General features: G+C 40.9%; 2 protein-coding genes across 2 annotated transcripts; both read left to right on the forward strand.

Annotated features, from left to right (window-relative positions):
- Positions 1-11,825: 11,825 nt before the first annotated feature.
- Positions 11,826-12,634, forward strand: H1-4 (H1.4 linker histone, cluster member). The gene has a single exon (XM_005337094.4). The coding sequence runs from the start codon at positions 11,910-11,912 to the stop codon at positions 12,567-12,569; it is 660 nt and encodes a 219-aa protein (XP_005337151.2). The 5' UTR covers positions 11,826-11,909; the 3' UTR covers positions 12,570-12,634.
- A 149-nt stretch (positions 12,635-12,783) lies between these two features.
- Positions 12,784-21,172, forward strand: LOC101975916 (histone H2B type 1-M). Its single transcript, XM_021734419.3, has 2 exons — positions 12,784-13,724; positions 20,965-21,172. The coding sequence occupies exon 1, from the start codon at positions 13,335-13,337 to the stop codon at positions 13,713-13,715; it is 381 nt and encodes a 126-aa protein (XP_021590094.1). The 5' UTR covers positions 12,784-13,334; the 3' UTR covers positions 13,716-13,724; positions 20,965-21,172.
- Positions 21,173-23,612: the final 2,440 nt, after the last annotated feature.

Below are 23,612 nucleotides of genomic sequence, written 5' to 3' on the forward strand. Positions count from 1 at the left end.
ACTCCAGTTTCATATTGAAGTTTACTCCTCAGCTGAGAAATGCCTGAAACAAGACCCAAATGCTCTTTTTAAACTTTCGGTTAGTTATGATATGCGGAGATAGAAAGAAATGGGGATCAAATTTAAAAAAAAAAAAAGACACTTCATTTTTAATGATTTGTTCTTTTTATTTCTATGCAACCCAGATTGGATGACAACAGAACTGAAGATAGTCATTTTGGTTTCTGCAACGGTGTGAAACAATAGAAATAAAAGTGTAGATGTGAAACAGCAATCTGTATACAGGGTAAAGTTGGGAGTTCATAACCCACTTAAATCAAACTGTGAAAGATGATGTATTAAGAACCGTGTAATATTTTGAACGACCAACAATAAAAAAAAAAAAAAAAAAAAAAAAGAAATAAAAGTGTAGGTTCAGCCATCTGTCTGTGCCCACGTGGTATGGTAATGTGAGCTTGGGTCAATTGCTTTCCCCTTTCAGGCTTAGTTTCCTGGTCTGGAAAGTGGAACTAGTGCCCATCGTCCCTGCAGAGGGTGGTCGGGAAAGTTAAATGGGATGACACAGAGAGCATGGGACAGACTCAGAACCACATCCTCTTCTGCCTCCCCTTCCCCTCCCAGGTGTGTTTGGCTCATCTCTCGGTATATTCTTTATCTGCTGCCATGTCACAAATCGTGCCAGAAGCTAGTGGCTTCAGGATCTGAGCTGAGGTCAGCCCATCCTCCACCTCTCACAAGGCTGCCCTGCAGGTGACAGCTAGGGCTGCTGCCATCTCAAGGCTCCCTGGGGCCTCACACCTGAGCGGGCCAGCACTGGCAGAATCTCACTCCTCCAGGCTCCTAGGACTGAAACCTTCGGTCCTGGCTTGTTGTCAGCAAGCTTCCTTCTCTACAGCTCCTTTCACTGTCATAGGTGAGCTCCTGTGGGAATGAGCGAGTGAAAAGGTCCTAGACAGAATCACAACCTTTTGTACCTAATCTCAAAGGATGCACACATCACCTGGACATAGTCAGTCATTTGCCACACACTGCAGAGGAGATAGCTGAAGGGGATGAGCCTCCCAAACAGGCTCCATCATAGAGGATGCCCACCACCTTGGTCCATCATGGCCCTTTTCACATAAGACTGAGCTGTCTTTTGTGTCCTGCACTATCCAACTAGGACTGCACCTGCACTTTCAGGGCATCTGGTTGAGAGCAAGTACAGGCTACATGCTCAGAAACCTGAAATTGCAAGAAGTTGTGATTTCTTTGAGTTTCTACCTGTTTTGTCGCCTGCCTGCTTATTCTCTGACGCACCTGTATGTCACTCAACGTGCACTTCCCAGGTGCCATTGCTCTTGGGCTTCCAGGTTTGGCCAATGGGAGGCACCGGTGGAAGACCATGGTGGGACCAGAGTCTTCCCCTCATGTTTACTTCATAAAGCTTCTCCAATCTCACTGCTACTCCTGGATTTCAGTCCCCCCAGGGAGCCCCTCTAAGCCCCCTGCCTCACCTGCCTGTCAGGTCATGCTGTCCTGGGAGCTCTCTGCAGGATGCCAGCAGCCTCTCTTCTTCCATGTCCCACCAGCAAAGGAGAAAGAGCAACTGTCTGGGCTCCTCTGCAGGATGCCAGCAGCCTCTCTTCTTCCATGTCCCACCAGCAAAGGAGAAAGAGCAACTGTCTGGGCAGCGGATCTTATGTTGCTCTCCACCCGACTCTTGGATTTCTCAGCTCTGACATCACCTGTTTATCGACTTGTCTCTATGAAATCCCTGCTTTATGAAATCCCTGGAGTGTGCTTGCTCTTGTTCTCTCTCCCTCCCTCAAACTCAACTGTACAAATATCCCAACCAACAGTAGGACTGAATGCAACTGGAAAACATGAACCTTTTCAAAGCAACTGATAGAGAACAATGTTTGCAGGTTTTTCTAGTCTTAAATACCTACCCTGCTCCTCATGCTCCCAAGTCCAGAGGATAGCTGCTTCTTGAGCATGGATCTTCACCGCTCCAGTCCCAAGTTTCTGTTGTAAAGTGAGACGCTTGGTGACATTTGTGGTCCCTTAAGTCCCTGATATTGGAGTCTCCAGGATTTCTCCACAGGGAAGATTTAAGAGACACATTCTAGCTTGGAAGGGTATGGGAGCACTTTATATGAGACCAAGGTGGGGAAAACAACAAACAAACAGAAACCCCAAACACTTCGTTGTCTTCATCATAGAAGGACAATGCCACTGTCGGGAAACTAACACCAAATGTACCCTTACCCAGAGGCTCCTCTAGCAGTTTCGACCAACCACAAGCCTAAGATATATTTTAAACACACCTGTTTTGAACATGTACAGACTTTTTTCTTGTCATTACTTCTGAAATGATGTAGTATAACAACTATTTACATATCATTTACATTGTATTAAATATTACAGGTGATCTAAAGATGATTTAACATACACAAAAGAATGTGCATGATTTAAATGCAAATAGTATGCTATTTTACATAAGGGATTTGAGCATTTATGAATTTTTGTGTCTTGGGTACTGGGCAGGTTCCTGGAACCAATCCCCTTAGGATACCAAGGGACCACTGTGTACTGCCCTACAAATCACTTACTATCTCCTGCTCTACATGCTGCATCCTAACCCATCTCAAATCAAAGAAGAGTGCATAACATGTATGGTACTTATTATGTGCCAGACACCATTATAAGAATGTCAAAAATTTCTTTAACCAGCTACAGTAACACATGCCTATAATTCCAGTGGCTTAGGAGGCTGAGGCAGGAGGATCCATCAGACCATGAGCTCAAAGCCAGCCTCAGCAATAGGGAGGTGCTAAGCAACTCAGTGAGACCATGTCTCTAAAGAAAATACAAAGTAGGACTGCAGATGTGGCTCAGTGTTCAAGTGGCCAAGTTCAATCGCCAGTACCACCCCCCCCAAAAAATTATTTAATCCTAGCAACAATCCTGTCAACTTTCCTGAATACTTAACAAATATTCAGTTAATCTTTATGATAACCTAACACATTATAATTCTTACCAAGTCAGGTATTATTATTAAGTAGCTAATAGTCGTCTTGGAGTTGGTTAAAATAATGAAACCAACAACCCTCAAATCGTGGTAGGTTGTTGAGAGCCACAACCAAGTCAAGATGGCACCTGGCATTTTGCCAGAAGGAGTGGTTGAAAAGTAACGCCAGCGAGCCATTAAGATGATGATAATTAAGTTAAGCTGTGTAAAATTATTAAGATAATGACTGATTGCTGTAACTGGATAATGCTAAATTGAAACAAGCTGTGTATTCAGTTGTATATAGACCTCTGCTGTCCAGCAATAAGGCGGCTCCTGCTGCCTCAGGTGCCCGCTACTTTTGAGTTCTCGTGGAGTTCCCATTGAGTTCCCATTGAATTCTCGTGGAGTTCCCGTTTGTTCTCTTGAGTTTTCTGGAGAGTTCTGGAGAGTTCCTGTTGGGTTCGGGCAATAAAATAGTTCCTGTTTGAACCTACAAGTGGCTCGTGACTTCCCCGTTATTTGTGCCCAACCAGACTGCAGCAGTAGCTAACGACAGGAAGGATTATTCCAGGCCCACATTGAGTTTCTTTCTGGATAAGCGGTGGCTCCTCTCCACATCTTAGTCACTGAGTGATATGGATGGAGGGTCAATGACATGAGGGGAATACATTTCTTCTAATGAGTGTGATTGGGAAGCAGGCACATGCCACCTCTACATAATTCAGCAGAGCTGCCACCTGGAGAGGACTGGTGTGGATGTGGCAGAGAAGAGCACTCTTCACACGGAAAGGAATATTGTAAATCTGGATCCATGACAAGGAATGCAAAAATAGGGCACAATACCCTAATCTACTGCAATATTCTCATCCAACTTTAGGCATGAGAAAACTGAGCAAAAGAGTTTAGTAAATTTCTCAAAAACACTGTTACAGAATTGAGGTTTGAAATGGAGTGATCACCCCCAGAACTGTGATAACCAGACTTCAAGATGGCCCCATAACCCTAACCTTCTAGTATTCACGTACTTATGTAGTTTCTTCCTCAAATAGATAGGACTGACTTATAGAATATTGTGCCTGTTGCTTTTCTCTCTTGGCTCACTCATGCTGGGGAAAGCCAATGGCCATGTAGTGAGCCCTCAAGGAGCAAAGTTCTTGTGCCAACAGCCAACACCAATGTGTCATCCAGGAAAACCATCAGGAGATCGGATTTTCCAGCCCATTCTTCAGCTTAAGTCTGCAGATGAGTAAAGCCCCAGCTAACCCCTTGATTTTAATCTCCCCAAAGTTTCCAAGTCAAAACAACCCAGTTGTCACCCCCAAATCCCTGACCCATATATTATATGATAAAATTTTATTATTAGATGGACACAATACTTCTATTTTTTTTAATTGTGGATCTATCCCAGTGCCTCATGCATGCTAGGCAAGTACTGTATCAATAAGCCACAACCCCAGCCCCCTAATGATCCTCTTTAATAGATAATATTTACATTCAGAAAACTGCAAATTCACACAATGCAGGGGAAATATAAAAGTAATAATAGGCAGTACAATATTGCTGTAGTTTGGATCTTGAATGTCCCTCAACAGAACATGTGCTGAAGGCTTGGTCCCTAGTCCATGGTGCTATTGAAAGGTGGTGTAACCTTTAGGAGGTGGGGTTTAATGGGAGGAAGTTAGGTTATTAGGGATGTGCTGATGAAGGAGATATTAGGACTTCAGCCCCTTCTCTTGCTTTCTGTATTTCTTTGCTGACCAGCGGCCATGAGGTGAGTAGCTTGCTCTGACATTGGCTCCCACAGCAATACATTGCCATGCCACAACCCCAAAAGCAATGGTGCCAACCAGCTCCAGACTGAACCCTCCAAACCTGTGAGCCAAAATAAATGTCTTCTCCTGATAAACTGATTGCCTCAAGTGTTTTGTTGCAATAACAGAAAGCTGACTAAAGAACAGATTGCACAAGAAGTCCAATGCAATCTGTTCTTGCTCACTGTATTATCTCTGCTAAAGACACAGCATAAAGAGAGGCTGAAAAGGTTGATTATGAAAATGATTATGGGTTCAATATTAAGATTAGTAGAAAAGCAGTTAATATCTTCAGAACCATTGTTTCTCTCAAGGCCTCCTTTCCATTTGAAAAAGAATCTTCCTTTTCTCTTGCCAGGATTGAGAGATCTGTGTTTTGCCTCTTAACAGCATATATGCAGGCCCTTGTGTTTTATATGCTTAAGATCTCCTGTCCCAAGAAATTACATACTGACCCTTCATATCATCCAGGCTCCAACCACTCTCCCTGAACCTTTTTCAAGGACAAGGCCTGCCTGCCTTCCACAGAATTTTCCTCCTGACAGCCAGGGAGAGGGTCAATCCCCTCTGCCAGACCTCCACCTTGAAATAATAATGGGTTCTTGGAGTTTCCATATGCGTCAACAGCCACATTAAATTTAGAATCATTTACTAGATTCACTCTTTTCACATCATTGTTTTAATTTATTTATTTGGCCTTCAACAATTGACTTAAGCTTAGAAGATTTCACTCTGAGATCAGAATGTAACATTTGTATGTACATACACACATGTATAAGATATAAAAATATAAACTATAAAAACATAAACAGATGAGGATAACCTCTTAAAATGGAGCCTATAACATAATGCTTCTGCAGCATGCTCATGGAGACCCATGACTCGTGGAAGAGGTTGACTTGGTTGTTTTCAGTTTTATTGAAGTCGAGAAGAGAGGAGGGAGTGAGGTAAATCAAATCGCATTAAAAGTGATATTTATACTTTTTCAAACTTCTGTTTTAGGTATGGCATACGTGGATTAGTGTAAGTGAGTGTACTTCGTAAAACATGTTTATTTAGTTTATAGCCAAACTATTTCTTTAAAAAACAATAATCAGTCAGCTAATAAGCACATGAAAATAAATGGAAGCCACCACTGTCTAGTTGATTCATTCTGTGTGACAAAGTACACCAGAACCTAGTGTCTTGGAAGACCCATGTTACTATGCCCACAAATTCTGTGCATCAGAAATCACAGAGGGCAGAATGGAGTCAGCTTGCCTTTTGTGTATCAATACAATATTAACTAAATTTCAAATCATACTCCACTTTCACAAACTCTTCCACTAGTGATTTTTTTTTCTGCTCCATTATCCTATTCAGAATCTCACACTGAATTTGATTCTTATTTTTCCTTAGTCTCTGTCAGTCTAGAAGAGTTCTCAGTCCATTCTTGTCTTTTATGACTTCCCCACTTTTGAAGAGTGCTTATCAGTTATTTTCAAGAATGTCCCTCAATTTAAATTTGTCTGGAGTGGGTTTATGCATTTTAATCAGGAAATGCCACCAAAGTGATAAAGGATCTTTTTCCTGCCAGGAGCTCATGATACGTACATCTTAATACTTACAGCTATTACCCCTTGATTGTTTAGTTGGAGCAGTGTCTACCTGGTGCTTCATGCCAACCTGTTGTTCTTCCCTTGTATTTGACAGGTTTCTTGGAAGAGGATATTCAAGACTATCCAAATATGACTTCTTCTTAAACTTTCGCCCTCTGATTTTACCATCCACTGGTGGATTTTTTTTTCCTGTAAGATCACAATAGTGTTTACCTACCAGTCATTTTCTATTTCCCTCTTTCCTTCCAAATTTATTAATTAGAATTATACTACATGGAAGAGTTATCTCATTTTATTTAATTAGTTATGGATTTTTAAAAATTCTATTAGTTAAATCCATTACTATCACTTTTTATTTTATTGTTTAAATACTACCAGCTTTGTGCATTAGGAGTTCTTGAGACTGCCTACCTACTTTCCCAACAAATTTCCTTAGTAAATGTAAACCATCTCCTTCTTTTCTGACACCATAAGATGTTCCAGGCCCGTCCTGTATTTTCCCTACCTTGGCCTTGTGAAAAACTGCTTCTCTAAGGAATTCAGGATTATTTTTCCAGGTGAACCCTGCCTAAGAACCAAAGACTGAGTGTGCCAGTATGTGAATAGCTACTGGATTTAACCATATACATACAAAGAAATATGCATAAATACTGCCCCACCAGAATACACACCCAGATCTATGCTCTATAAAACTGTACAGATACTTTTAAATACGAGCTGATGTTAAAACTTCTGATTCTAATTCAGAACCATAAGGTTTGTTCAGCAGAATACCCCTATATCTCTGTGGGTGAGAACACAGGAACTCATTATGCACACATAGATAATTGTACTAACTTGTTCACTTCTAATGTACACATAGTTTCAATATTGGATAGCAGCACACCCCTGAAGGAAGCTTTTACTAGATTACAATATATATGTACATGAATGTGTGTATCTTTTCTGTCTTCAACCTTACAATATCCAATCAGTATTGTTTTCCACAGTTGCCTAGGCTTTTATTTTCCTGAATCCTTTCAGTGTTACTATGTTGTTAATTTTATAGTTTGGTTCATTTCTTAGTGCTTGTATTCTATTTTGTATTTCCCCTCTGATTTTTACTGGCTTTTTTGTTGGGTTTTTTGTTTGTTTCGTGGTTCTGACGGTTGAACCCCGTATGGTCCACTGCTGTGCTCTAACTCCAGCTCTTTTTATTTTATTTATGTATGTATTTATTTATTTATTTTGAGAGAAGCTAAATTGTCCAGGCTGGCCTTAAGTTTGCCATCCCCCTGCCTCAACCTCCCAAATCACTGGAATTACTCTAGTGTGCCACCCTGCAGGTTTAATTGGTTTTTATTTTTTAGAGATAAGGTCTCCCTGGGTTGCCAGCAGCCTAGAACTCCTGGACCCCAGCCCTCCTCCTGCCACAGCCTCCCAAGTGGCTGGGCCTGCAGGTGTGGACTGCACTTGGCTCCTTATTCATTTGAACAGTTTGTGTAACAGTTTATTTTGTGCATGTATAAAACGTCACTAGCGCATCAAGGGTCAGTGTTCTATGTAAAGGTCTAATAAAAAAAAAAAAAAAAAGGAAAAGTCACCGCCCCCATCCTTGCTATGTGTCTTTGTATTGCTCCTTCTTTCCACGTCTTTCTCTTTCACCTCCTATACGTAAGCACTCTCTTTTAAACTGAGCAGAAATTTACTCTGATATCCCCTTCCTTCTCACACCAGGAGTATCAAGCTATGGGCAATCTTGTGGACTTTGCCTTTTTTGTTTAAATGTGTTTCCCAGAATCCACTCTGTTCTGATTCACAGAGAGCTTCCTCAGTCATTTTGCAGCTACTTATTCCTCCATTGTGTGAATGTCATTCAACCACTCTCTTTTGCGTGGACATTAAGATCACTTCCAATATTTCATGATTCCAAAAAGTGTGCAATGAATAATCCCGGGATGCAACCCTGTCTTAGTTGTTGATTTATATAAAAAGAAAAACAATATCTAAAGATAATATGTCAGCATTTTTTCGAATATAAAACACCTCTGCCCAAACTCTGTCTTTAATAAAAACAGCCATGGTAACCATCATATAAAAATAGAAAATTCCAGAATTAAATACTTAGAAACCCGATTGTGGAGTAAAGGGAACTAAGCAAAGCTCTTTTTTTCAACTTTTCTACAAATCATATTACTTCTTTGAGTATAGTCACTTCTTTGTCCAAAATGGAAATGATCAGTGTCCCCCATTTCCATCACTCAGGGTTTCTTAGAAACTTAAACATATCAGTAATAGGAAATTACTTTCTCTGCTCATTAAAGAATAAAACACTTGAGAATATTTCATGATTATGAAAGCTCAAGAGATCACAAAAGACATACTTTTTTTGTTTTCTACCTTACAATATCCAATCAATATTGTTTTCCACAGTTACTTGGCCTTTTATTCTCCTGAATCCTGGACTCATGTTACTTTAAACATCCTGGACACATGAGACTAATAACAGGAAAATCTGTATATGTGAGGAGCCCAGCACACACAGTTGTATATATACACAAACTACATCCTTTGTTCTTTGGTATCTTCTATTGTATTCTAATTCATTAAAAAAAAAGAAAAAGAAAAAGAAAGCAACCATTGGGCCTTGCATGTGACATCAATTTCATAATTTTTAATGCTTGTTCAAAACTTTACTATGAGGCCATGCTTCAAAGTCAGACAAATATAAGCTAGAATTTGGGTGTTACCTTTTACCAGTCACCTTCCCTGGAGAAATTTTTGACCATTGCAAGTCCATTTCCTCCAGAGTAAAATGGCTCTGGTATCTGCTGCAGTCTGTCTGGACACAAAATAACCCAGCTGCCACAAAGTCTTGTAGGTTCAAACAGCAACTCTTTATTCCGGAACTCTCATCGGCACTCCACACACACTTCCCGGGAATACACTCCCTCCACCAGGCTCCCAATGCCAAATCCAGAGAACTTAACCACAACTCCAAAGTAGCAGGTGCTCCAGGCAGCAGGATCCGCCCTAATCCCAGCAGGATACGCCCCAATCCGGCAGCCGCCCTATTCCCAGAGCAGGGTCTCCTTTCAATCATTCCTTCTAGCAAAATGCCAGGCGTCAATCCGACTAAACTGTGGCTCTCAACAGGTATCTGTAGAAGAAGATTGCTGTGCTTTTTCAGTAAGAGTCTGCCAGAAGCACACATGTGGTAGCCAATAAGTGAGATAAGGAGTGGAGGTGCTGTACTAAGGAATTCAAGCAATCCATAGGCAGACTAAGTTCTGGCTACCCTCTGTGCAGGAAAGTAAGGAACCAAAAGACACTTAATTTTACTCTTCTTTCTCCTTCTTAAACCCACAATAGAGGCTACACAGGTGTGAATTCAAACAAGTCAGGGTTGGATTGTTGTCCTCACCTTTTCTACATGTGGTCATATCCAGCTTTGGCATCTCTTCTGAGGTTTCACAGGCAAGCCCAGCAATCCACAAAAACACTCAATAACAGGAAATACTTTTGCCCTGTCAGTCAATTCCAGAGAGCAGCAATGATTTTGAAACTTGATTGAGCATGTGAGTGGCATAAACTTGCTAAATAGTCAGAGATTCATTATATCAGAATCATTTGGAATTTATATTTAAACACATGGATAAAGATATTTCTGGAACCTCTGAAATTTTGAAATCACAGTCTAGTTGGCAGATCAATGAGAAAGTGAATCTTCTGCTATTGCTCCTATTTCATCACATAAAGCTCTCAAATAAATACTTGATTTAATAGTGGCCAATCTTCAATGCCTTCTTCTTTAGTCAAGTAGTTTATTCATGAGAAAACTCACAGCACCACGAGGGAGAAGCCATGGCGATTTGAAAGATCATGGAGTTTAAGTCTGTCCAAGCTTGAAACAGTGCATATACAGACAATAAACAAAGGCATCTGAGAGCACACTTCAACGAATTCTGCAGGTTTCCATCATTTACAGGAGTAGTTTTAGTTGTCATTTTTAAATGGGCATCATCCCACCCTTCTGTCACCAAATGCCACATAGTCACAATCTCTCATCTGTTTTATACCTTTATTCTCTTTCATTTTATTTTTCTCCCTTGTATTTTTAAATTGTACTTATTCATTTATTTACTTATGTATTTAGAGACAGGGTCTATGTTGCCCAGGCTGGCCTCAAACTCATGATCCTCCTGCCTCAGCCTCTTCCAAAGGATGTCTTTGGAAGGTAACAAGTTAGCTTATATAACTTCTTAAAGCTCTGTTTCTGAGATTGAAAATTGAACTTGTCATTCAGTCCCCATGTGTTACTTTCTTTTCAAGGAGATCTGGGAAGCATTAGGCCATAAACTTGAGTAAGACTGAATCCATACATGGTGGGTAGACTAGTCATTCATCAGATATTCAGTAATAACAGGTCTAGGTTTCTCTAACAGTAGAAATAATGATGTTCCAATCTACTCTCCTGGTTTATTTTTTTCTTATGATCAATGCTTGGATTTTAGTTCTAACTAGTATCTTACAATTCGATTCAGAAATATATGCCAAAAGAAGTGAGCAAGTTTAAGACAAATTCTTCCAAGTGCAATGCGTCTCCACCTCAGCGACTTTATTGACGTCCTTTATGTGCTATTAGAAAATTAATCCTTTTTCATGCATGTACCCTGGGTGTGTTTTGGACTCTTCCTTGATTCCCAAATACCCCGAATTCAAGGTATTTCAATACATGGAGCAGTTGTCCAGAGGAAGAGAGAAGCAACAGCCCCGCCCCCAACCCTTGGGAGCAGAAAAGAACAGAATTATCCTAAGGAATTATTTTAAAACCCTGGTGCGACGGACAGAAATGAAACTATAGCTACTTAGATTGATGTCACAGGGGTCCAAAATTTAACTCCAAATGGGCAATAACTTGTTTGGCGTTAAACTAAACCAGTTTGATGAACTCAAATGCCCTCGGCTCAATAGGCAGGACTCTCCTAGGAGAGTGTGTTACTTCCCTCACTTAAGCGCAGATTTGTAATAAAAATCTTAATGCCAGTGGCATGCTTTTGGGATACACAAGAAGCTAACCACTTGAAGAATCATATTTGGGAGGTCAGAAAACTCCACCGTTAAAGATCAGTTTATAATTTAAGAAGAAAATAGAAAGTTTTGTTTCTCCGAGTTGAAATTTGCCGAGCACGGCGGGAAATATTGCTAGTTTTTGGCACAAGGTTTTGTGCTTTCCGCATTATTTGAGATCTGCATGAAGGCTGAGGCTTCGGGGATCATTATCTGAGAAAAATCGGACAATTCGATGTAGATAATTTTGATATTTTTGGCTTTTTTTGAGGTGTAACAAACACAACTCTGGATCCGAGAGGACACTCTGCGGCTGCCAGCGAGGCGGGCTGGACAGCGCACCAATCACGGCGCAGCTCCGCCCTATATAAACGGGCGGGCGCAGCGCCGCGGCCCGAGTCCCGGCCAGTGCCTCTGCTTCCGGCTCGAATTGCTCTTCCTACGCCCGCCTTCAACATGTCCGAGACTGCGCCCGCCGCGCCCGCCGCTCCGGCCCCCGCCGAGAAGACGCCGGTGAAGAAGAAGGCCCGCAAGTCCGCAGGCGCTGCCAAGCGCAAGGCGTCCGGGCCCCCGGTGTCCGAGCTCATCACCAAGGCCGTGGCCGCCTCCAAGGAGCGCAGCGGAGTGTCCCTGGCCGCGCTCAAGAAGGCGCTGGCGGCCGCCGGCTACGACGTGGAGAAGAACAACAGCCGCATCAAGCTGGGCCTCAAGAGCCTGGTGAGCAAGGGCACCCTGGTGCAGACCAAGGGCACCGGCGCATCGGGTTCTTTCAAGCTCAACAAGAAGGCGGCCTCCGGGGAAGCCAAGCCCAAGGCTAAAAAGGCGGGTGCAGCCAAGGCTAAGAAGCCCTCCGGAGCTGCAAAAAAGCCCAAGAAGGCTACAGGCACAGCTACCCCCAAGAAGACCTCCAAGAAGACCCCAAAGAAGGCGAAGAAGCCGGCCGCAGCTGCAGGAGCCAAAAAAGCCAAGAGCCCCAAGAAGGCGAAAGCGGCCAAGCCGAAGAAGGCGCCCAAGAGCCCGGCCAAGGCGAAGGCGGTGAAGCCCAAGGCGGCTAAACCAAAGACCGCCAAGCCCAAGGCTGCCAAGCCAAAGAAGGCGGCAGCCAAGAAGAAATAGGAAGTTTCTTCGGGCAACTGCTGAGAACCTCGATACAACCCAAAGGCTCTTTTCAGAGCCACCCACAGACCTCAGTAAAAGAGCTGTTGCACACTCCTGGGGGCGTGGTCAGGGTGGGCCGCCGCTGAGAAGGCGGGGCTCCAGGGAGAAGGGCCGAGAGGGAGGTGGGTTTCTCGTGAGGCTCCTGCTCTATAAGTAGGTGGAGGCTTTAGGGTTTGGGGGGCCTGTAGACATAGAGCTTAGAGGGTCTCGGTGCCTTCGAAGGCACCGTGGGGCCGGCTGATGGCTGGAGGAGGTGCGGGGAGCCCGCAGTTGAGCACAATGCTGAGGTGGCCAGGGTTCAGCCAGCGTGAGGGCTGCGGGTGTCCTTGCCTCTAACTCGCTGTCGTCTTTCCGGACTCCTGGGCGACTTAGAAAGTTGACCTGCACACAAGCCGAACGTGAGTGTGACCAAGAAAAGTTCGCTGTGCTGAGAAATATGAACGATTGTGCTGGAAGAGACCTATTTATAGTAGCTTTGGGTATCCAGTTTGGGCTTTCTGATTGGGTGAAAGTGAAGTAACGCAATAACCAATGGAACGGAAGAATTTCAGTGTCGTTAACATTCGCATTTGTGACGACACACTAGAATTAATCCAATCGTAGAGGAAAACTTATTAACCTCATTTGAATACCGCATCTATAAATGCATGTAACCTAGTGGGGGGTGATTGTTTTCCCAGGTATTTGCATCAGCCTTCTGGTTTTTGCCTTTTGAACGCTGTAATGCCTGAGCCCACGAAGTCCGCTCCTGCCCCGAAGAAGGGCTCCAAGAAGGCGGTGACCAAGGCGCAGAAGAAGGACGGCAAGAAGCGCAAGCGCAGCCGCAAGGAGAGCTACTCGGTCTACGTGTACAAGGTGCTCAAGCAGGTGCACCCCGACACTGGCATCTCGTCCAAGGCCATGGGCATCATGAACTCGTTTGTGAACGACATCTTCGAGCGCATCGCGGGCGAGGCCTCGCGCCTGGCGCACTACAACAAGCGCTCGACCATCACGTCCCGGGAGATCCAGACGGCCGTGCGCCTGCTGCTGCCCGGGGAGCTGGCCAAGCACGCCGTGTCGGAGGGCACCAAGGCGGTCACCAAGTACACCAGCTCCAAGTGAACTTGCCAAGTAAGCGTTTTTACACCTAATCCCAAAGGCTCTTTTAAGAGCCACGCATGATTTCCACAAATGAGTTGTAATTCTTAAAGTCCAAACAATTATTGCATTTTTCGTACTAGATTGAAAGCTAGTTAACTGATCTTTAATGCTACATCAGTGTTGTATAGGAAATGCGAGGAGTAACAGTGGGTACTAGAAATAAAGTACTCTGTGCACGTACAAGTTCAGTATAGTAAACAATCACATAGCTGTGCACTAATAAGAACGGAAAGTCACTGTGAATGTGCAGCTCTCCGTTTCGCTGCAAAGATCTAATTTGACCATGAGGTGATCCATGACTCGGTGATGACTGCTTGCTGCCTGGACCACAGAAGAGTATGCTCTGAGGACCTCCTTCTGCTCAGAGCATACCTCCTCTCCATTTTTCTTGAAAATCTTTCCATCTAGATAACCTGACTCTGAAAAAGGCCTGATTACTTGAGTAATCAAGTCATCTTAACAATACAGAGGGTTCCGGGGAGTGCTGGAGCAAGAAGGGGATCTTCTCTCTAAAAGGTGCACAGGGAGATCAAAGGAGGAAGTCACTGAAACTTTGAAGTTGTCAGTACTATACCTTCACAGAAAAATCACTTAGTTTGTCTTTTGACAGCAGTTTAAAAGTTCTCTGGGTGACAGGGGAATCCCCACAGTCAACCTGATAAGGTGCCTTACTGCTGATGGGCAAAAGTAATTTTCAGTATGGTTCACACTTTCCTGGATGTCCCCAAGTGTCAAGGAGAGTGGAGATGCAAGGGCACAGGAAGTATGAGATGGGTGAGGTGAGCTTGGAGTCAAGAGATGCCTTCTGGGATAGAGAATTTGGGAGGATGGTATTGGCAGAGGGAAGTATGAATCTAGAAACTAATGTCCTCACACCCTCATAAATAAATATGTATTTATCAATTCTTGGGATAGATTTTGTATTATATGGCAAGCTTAGTACTTGGATGAATAATGAGAATCCTAAAACAATATATATTTTTTAAAAAGCAATGAAAATTAGCTATGAAAGTAACAAACTCAGACTCAGGGATATAGCCCTTGTGAAACCCTGAGTAAGGCTTTCACCCAAACCTGGGCTTTCCTTTTTTTTTTTTCTTTCGGTACCAGGGATCCAATTCAGGGGCACTCAACCGCTGAGTCACATCCCCAGCCCTATTTTGTATTTTATTTAGAAACCGGGTCTCACTGAGTTGCTTGGCACCTTACCATTGCAGAGGCTGGCTTTGAACTGACAATTCTGCCTCAGCCTTCTGAGCTGCTGGGATTACAGGCTTGACCCACTGCACCCAGCTGGGCTTTGCTTTTTAAGATGATGTATGGAGCTTAATCATGGTGTGGAGTCTGGTAAGAAATCATCACCTAGGAAACACCAAACACCAAACAAAAGCCTAGCTCCTCTAATAACAATAACAAGAGGAGTTAATACCACAGCCTAGAGACATTTATTATCAGTAAAGAAAATGATCAACCATCAGGTGTCCTTGAGAGGGTCTTTGCTCCATTTCCCAGGTTTGGGTTTTTTTATTTTTTCAGGCAGTGACATTCTTCAGGGCTGTGAAGGACAGAGCTTAGCCTGTGATCAGAAAAATGTTAGTCTTATTTCCCAGGCTGTTAGAGCAAGGGAAGAAGAAAAGCAGGGGAAAAGTCAGTTTTAAAATAGGCCACCTGGACTGTTTATACTGAAAGCATCAAGTGGACCCCATTATGCTCAGGTGGGAAAGGGAATGGAAACGTTCACTGTCAGATGTACATAAGCCCACTATAGACCACTGCAAGGTGGAAAGTCACCTCCAGACTCCATGCTCAGCAGAATCCATCCTCCCACCAAGCCAGCATGCCCACCCACCAGGTATTCAAAGGTGCTGGACTGAGAATTTAAACTGGGGACAGAATAGCTAGGCTGGTTTTATGCTCCTGAGCATGTGGTAGAGAAAATACAAATCATCTTTGGAGGAACAAACTTAATTTTATTCCTCAACAAATTCCCACGGGGGGGGGGGGCGCGGGAGGGAGGGAGAGTAAAAGGTGAAATAAGCAGAAACTTTCATGTAGTAAAACAAAAAAAGCTTTAATGTCTTTTAAAAAAAATTCAAACATGTAAGGAATTAAAAAAAAATACAAAGATAACAGAATTGAAAAAAGAACCAAATAGGAATTTTAGAAAATAAATTAACAAATATACAATTAGTTAGAATTAAAACTAAAAGTTTAATGGATGGGTTTAAAAGCTCATTGAACCCAACTAAAGGAATTTAATGAACTATGTATCAAGGTTATATAAAGTTATCTAAAGTAATTATCCAGAATGCATAGAGAAAAATGTAAAAGTAATTTTTTTAAAAAAATCTAGATTTAGTAATGATCTGACATGCTTGTAATTTATGTATAGCTGATCATGTTTGAAAAGCAAATATAAATTATTGTTATGTAATCATAATACTGTAGTATCAGCATGATACAGATGTAAGATTTAAAAGATCATGACAATTCTAGAATTGATGGATTCGATTATAATTAAAAATAAATGAAATGAAAAATGTTATAACAAAAAAGAGGTCACTGTGATGCTGTAAATTAAGCTTTTAAATCCTTAACAACAAATACAATATTGATGTTCTTAAGTGTCTTCTGTTCTATACTGACAGATGGCATCAAACTAAAGCCTGTTTGAAATTCTGCATGTAAGATTATTAAGCAATGGTTATTTGTGTATTTTCCATCTAGCTAACTTTACCAAATTCTGCTAATTTCAATCAATATTTAATGGAATGCTTTTTATTTCATTTGATATTGAGAGCAAATAAAACTATTTAGTATTCTTTCCAGTAGTTGCTTTTATCCTATGTCAACTATAGTCAAAAACAATTTTCGAAAAAAAAAAAAAATTCCACATTAGAAACATTAAGAGTCCTCTTTTTCCTCCTCCTTGTAGAATTGGCTTTAATAGTTCATAATTTATGTTTTTCTATATATGTGTAGTATTTTATTTTGTTGATGTAGTTTTCCTTCCAACTCCATTAAACCTTTTGTTAGGAATGATTTATGCCATCATTTTTTGGCATCTGATGAAATCATGTTTTTCCTCCCCCAAACATTACAGGTAGATTTCCCAGTGTTGATCCCTACTTGCATTTGTAGGCCAAGTCTTATTTGTTCATGTTGTATTGTCTTAAATATGGGCAGGATAAATTCTGTTAACACTTGACATGAACTTGTGGGGTTCTCCTTCTATTAGCATGTTGCTATGTAACAAATCATCCCAAAATTGAGCAGCTTAAATCAATGAACATTTAACATTTACTATCTCTTAGTTTCTGTGGGTCAAAAACTGAATACCTAGTTATGGCTCACATTCTGATCTGAGCTTAAAGTCTACATATAAGCTTAGGACAGTGGTCATTCAAAGCCTTGATGACATGCCAGAATGTTGGGCAAGTTTCAGATGGTTGTTACTCAAAAGCTCCGTTCTTTGCCACACAACCTCTCCAGAAGACTTAGTATGTATGCCTATCTTTAAAACATGGCAGCTGTTATCCCTCAAAAATAGAAAAATAATCAATTAGTCTTTTGTAACCAAGTTTCAAAAGTCGTACACTATGATTCTGCAACATTCTATTCATTGTAAGCAAGTCACAAAAACTAATGCTTACTCAGAAGGGAAATTATGTTCCACTTTTTAAAGGTAAGAGTAGAAAAAGATCTGGTTGACATATTTTAAAACCACATCATCATTTTATGGTTGAAGTACTGAAATATAAAAGTATTTGTGCTTTAATGACCAGATAGAAATTAGCTGTAATGTCACCTGGACCTGATATCTTTATCAGGTCTTTATTACCTTTTAAGAATTACTACTTAGGCTGCTGTTAACCACCATCCACAAAGGCCAATAAGATCCCCAGATGTTTTTCCTGATGGGGCATTTCCCTGAGACTGTAGATGATAAAATGCCTTTGTATTTACTATAAATATTAGCCCAGCATGTTGCAGGAACTTTAAAAAAAAGTATTAAATATATTTTGAATTAATCCACCTGCAAAATCCCAAACTTCAATCTGTAAATCAAATATCTGGTGTGTGATTTTTTGGAATGATCAACAAATAGGTTTGAACTTTTTAAAGAAGAAAAACTATTAAAAAAAAAAAAAACTCAGTACTTTGGAATATGAAAATAACAGGAAATAGTCTGATAAATTTAAAATTGGTCAAGAAATTAAAGCTAATTGTTTAATATATAGATTTTGGGGAATTTTTTAACAGATTTTAAGACTGATTTTTTTTCTTTTTTTTGTGGGGACTACTAGAGATTGAATTCAGGGGCACTCAACCACTGTGCCACATCCCCAGCCCTATGTTGTATTTTATTTACAGACAGGGTCTCACTGAGTTGCTTAGCACCTTTCCATTGCTGAGGCGGACTTTGAACTCACAATCCTCCTGTCTCAGCCTCCAGAGCCACGCCAGACAAACACTGATATTTTTTTTTTTTAAGTTCAATATATAAGTACAGATTAAGAGTTTGAGAAAGGCAAAAGGAAGGGAAAAAAGCAAAATAGATCTTAGTCATAAAGAATTATAAAGATTCTTGATGTGTGTCCAAATTTCCTGGCAAACTGTAGTATAACGGTTTTTCACAGAGTGTTTACTTATAAAATCAGTTTACTTGAGAGACTCATTGAAATGTCTTTGGGCACAACACCAGCCTTAGCACAGGAGATAGAGATAAGGTGGTCTTTGACTTCCAAAGTCTTCAAAAAGACTTACAGATCACTACTTTCATCTTATTTGTCCTAAAAAAAAAAAATTATATTTGGAAATCTAGAGGAAGTGAATGAATTTGGGCTCCCACTAGGATTGCCAAACTCATTAAAGTATTCATCTCAACTTTTGACAAAATCTAGCACTATTAACATCCTTATGCCACACTGCAAAGTTAAAAACAATCCAAACTAACCCTTATATCTAACACCAAATCCAATGCTCAGGGGTGTCTAAATCCATCCTTAGATTTGAAAAATCATTAGAGGACTCAGTATAAGCTATTATACTCAATATTGCATATATTACAGCAAAAGGACAGAGACTAAAATCAGAAAAGCAACAAAGAGCAAAATGTAAGATGTTCCAAATGCATTACCAACACAAGGACTAACAACTAGGAAAACCTAGTTTAAGCCTTGGTTTAACATATGGCCTTGATCACATCAACATGACTAATACCCTGACTGACCTTTAGTCTCCATTCCTCATAATTACTTTCTGCCACGTTTCTTTTTCTCCAAGGCAGATGTACCAAGGTCCAAAGACTCAACCCTAAATAAGATCTCTGATCTGGACAAGTAAGGCCCAAAGCCTCAACCCTAAATAAGATCTTTGAACTACATGGTCTAGCTGAGGGCCCCTGGCAATATAAATACTTTTAGCTAATAGGCCTGACATTCCTAGAGATCACCTAGTAGCCTAGGACAAAGGCCACACTACTCTTCTGGTGGTGTTATTTCCTTACTACACATTACTACCCTTTTCTTTACAGAAGCAACAGTAACTTGAGTTATGAGAAAAATTATGCTTTTAAAGCAAACATTTTAATTAGATATCTATAATTAACCATAACTTGAGTTCCACAAGTATTTAATTTTTCTGATTATTTTGTAACATTGTTTTACATATTTAAATCAATTGTAGACCCAGAAATTATAAGATTTCTCAGTGAAGAATGTTTTGTACTTCACTCAGGTGAACACCCTTAGCAGTATCCTGCTTGATTTATACCCCCCAACTCCCCCTATTGATGCTTGCTAAAGAAATGAAAATTCAGAAATAGAGATCAACTTTGGGTAAAGCTTGGAGTTCTTGAACTTCATTCTGGTAGCATGAGCATTCGCTACTAAATAGAAAAAGGAAAAGGAAAACAACTTTTTTTTTTCACCTGAGCTTGAGTAGTTTTTTCTCCCATGAACCATGAAATTTGCTACATGGATAGGGAATAAAAATTGTAGAAAAAGAGAGACTGTTTCAGAATTTGTTTAAAAGTTTTGACAATGTTTAGGTATAATTTATAAATATCAAACAGTATTTTATAAATATCCAGCCCACTATTTTTCAGGAAAGAAGGAATATGGGGAGAAAAAGAAACGTGGCAGAAATTAAGACTCAGAATAAAGAATGGAAAAAGCAAACAAACCATAAAAGGGTGGGAAAGAGATAAGAAATCCAAAGAAAAGCCTAAGGCAGAATGTGGAAGGAGAAAGGCAGAGAGAAAAAAGTGAGCTGTGTTGGTAAATCTTGTTGTATAGTTGGTGTCTCTTCTGGGAATAATACCTATCATGTAAGAACTGAACTACTCCCCACATTTCTTGGATTTAGGGTTGAGAGAATTCATTAAAATGGCACCACATCTGGGAGGCTTTCTCTAACCATCAGATGTAAACTGGCACCTTTATATCTCCATCCTTAACCTTCCCTATTCATTATTTCTCTATTTTCCCTATTCATTATAGTTAGCTAACACAAATTTATTATTTTTTGTTTGCCTCACACTTCTCAAGATTGCAAGATCCATAAGGGTAGAAACTTCATCATGTTTAAGGTTCATACAACAGACTCTCAAAAAGTATCTCCAAGTTGACATAATAAATTGTGATTGAAGTGTACATAGGTATGTAACAACAGGAATAGAGGATAAAGTTGAATTGTCACAGTGATTCAATTGAATGAGTGACACATAAAGGGTCTCACTTTTCTGATGTCTACAAAAAAGATAAGTATAGACCACTTCTAAGAGTTATCTTAAGGATGAATTGAGATAAAATAATAAGGTTTTAAAAACAGTGGTGGGCATTTAGGAAGCCCTTTGCAATTGTTAGCAATTATTTTACTTTTCTTAGTTCAAATGAAAATCAAAGTGGCCAAATCATTTCGGAAACTGAAGGTAGGAATTATGAGCTCTTGAACTATTAGATTCCTAACCAAGAAGAGTGGTTGAGGGATTTTAAGCTAAAACCCTATTATTCAGGGATTTCTCTTGACAAAACATGACTTGAGCTATTATTTGTTGATGCTAATAATTATTAAGCAGGTAACTTTGGAATAGGAATTCCTGATAGAACATTATACGAGCACATGTTAAAAAAAAAAACTTTAAATAGCAAATATTAATGCTGATGGCAAAATGACAACTAACAAATACAACCTTTTATTTCTTCAGTCAGGGGAGACATAAGAATGCACAGAAGAAACGAATGCATAAAGTAACCGAAAACATGAATCTGTCCATAGAAGATATGAAGTATGAAAAGTTTGATCTGATTGAGAATAACTGACTTCTGTGTATACTCCACCCAGATCCAACCCATCCTGGTTTAGCACTCAATAAATCATCAAAAGGAGATCATTTCCTAAGCGGAAGAGACTAACCAAGACGTTTTAGATTCTCATTTTACTTTTTCGTTTGATTTCTAAAAACAATTTACTTCTGTTACACACTCAGTTATTAGTAATTCACCATCATGGACTATATTTGCTGGAAGTCAGAGGATGACAGTCTGTAAAACAAACAAGAAAACCTGTACAGAATAGGAATTCTGCATTTGCTCATTCAAATATTTCTCCAAAAATCTCCTTTCTACACATCTATCTAGCTATCATCCATCTTCCAGCACCAAGATAGTAGTAGGCCTTAGGCACTGTTTTGGCTTTGGTGATGACTCTGAAGGTAAACAGCTCAGTTTCCCTAAGCTGCCACTAGAGAGCTCACATCTGTATCTGATAGGAACAATACTTTAAAGCAGTGTAAAACGTGAATGTTTACCAAAATAACCTGAAAAATCTAAAAACACACTGCGGGGCGCCACCACGCTCCTAATTGTCAGTTCTGAAGTTACACTTGAAAGTACTTCTACATTATCCAGGTGACACTGCTGCTGCTAGTCCGGGGACCACACGTGGATAACTTTGTTTTAAAGGTCACGGAACTACCCTGAACCGCTACCACCAAACAGTCCTACAAACTCCCAAATTCTCAGTTTTGAACTAGCGAGGAGAGATCCGGAAAAACCCAAGAGGCTGTCCTCTGGCCGCAGCCATGCAGTGGGCAGCAAAACGCAGGCCCGCCTCTCCTTCCAAGCTGGATCAGTCCTATCCTACAGCCGGCTCACCACGGCCCCCACGCGGGTTCGCCACACCCCCCCACGCCGGTTCCGTTTTACGGCCGGCTAGCCACGCCCCCCACGCCGGTTCCGTCTTACGGCCGGCTCGCCACGCCCCCCACGCCGGTTCCGTTTTACGGCCGGCTCGCCACGCCCCTCACGTCCCGACGACAGATCGCCGTTACGCTCGCGCGTCATCACGCAGCCTCGTTGCCCTTGCTCCCTCTCGCTTTAGTCTACTGGTTGTGGGCAGAGGCTCCGGTCTTCAGCTAAGTTTCCAGCGAGTCTGGACCCTCCGTCGTCGGGATTGGCAGATAAAACCTCACGGAGACGTCTGAAGATCGAGGAGTATGGCTAAGCCGCTCCTCTCCGCGGCTGAGACTGCGAGGACCCCTTGCCGGCCGCAGCCCCCTGCGGGTTTCCCCCGGTGAATAGCCGTGCGCTTCTGACACTTAGGACATCGCTAAGCAAAGCGGACACAGTGCCTGGGGCCCACAGTACTTTTAGGAGCTCACGAAAACATTGATTTCTTTTAAAATCAGAACAACAGTAACATCTTAGGTAGAAGAAAACATTCGAATATATAACATTCAAATATAATCCTCTTTTTAGATAAAATTGTTATTTTAATAGAAGGGGCCCAGGAAGGCGAAAGTGCCCAGGGCCCGAGAATATAATGCAGCTGCGGATGTACAGAGCAGACAACTCTTCCAAATTGCTTTTGTTTGTATACTTTTTTAAACTAACACTTAGACACAGTTCAGTTGCTTTCCATGTGTTTCTCACAACACACATGTGCACTGCTATCCCAGTTTTACTCACGAGTATACCAAGTGAAGCTTAAAATAACTTGCCAATGTCCTACAGTTAAATGACAGGACAATCTGACCCAGTCAGGTTGTCTCCAGAGGTGTCAATTTTTGACCATTGAAAACAGGCATTATCTCATATCTACAGTATTAATTTATCAACAGGAAAAAAAAAAAAACTACTCGCAAGACACTGAGATTTCCAGTTTTCTCTCTGCCTCTCCTTCCCTCAGTAGTCGTGTGGCACAGGTGTTCCTTTCTCCATATAACAGGTACACACACACCACTCGTCTATCCCTTCATCTTAAGGAATGCTTGTCTTCTAGCTCATCGGCACACCATATACGTGAAAGAAACCCTCCTTTTCCACACTGACGGTACTCACCTACTTGAGGAATCAACCAGATAACCTTAGTTGCTAACTGTGTGACTTAAGCTTAGGATATTTTAACATTCATACCCCTAGCATATTTCCAAATATGCAGAAACCAAGACTCAACTATGTATACACAATTAGAAAATGTCAGTAAAAAGGCTTCCAGAAAACAAACAAACAAAAAAGAAATGCCTGACTGTTCTTTCTATATCTGGACCAAGGCCATATGGTTTAATTACCATAAGTATATATGTGTTCACATGAACTAAGAACTGCCACTCTTTCTTCCTTTTTTGCCAAATGCTTTATCAAATATCCCATAGAGTATTTTGACATAACACGCAATGTTTAGATTATTTTAGAGTGTATGAACATGTTAGCAGTTGATTTCTCACAAAACATAAACATAGTTAAGTATATCTGTTTCTTTAAGTGGATTCCTTGGGACCCTTCAGTAAACTTTAATTTACATATGTCTGAAATATTTATTATTTTATTTTGAATCTTTAGCACTGTTTTGAAT

This window comes from Ictidomys tridecemlineatus, chromosome 8 (genome assembly GCF_052094955.1).
Source record: "Ictidomys tridecemlineatus isolate mIctTri1 chromosome 8, mIctTri1.hap1, whole genome shotgun sequence".
In the NCBI taxonomy this organism is placed as follows: domain Eukaryota; kingdom Metazoa; phylum Chordata; class Mammalia; order Rodentia; family Sciuridae; genus Ictidomys; species Ictidomys tridecemlineatus.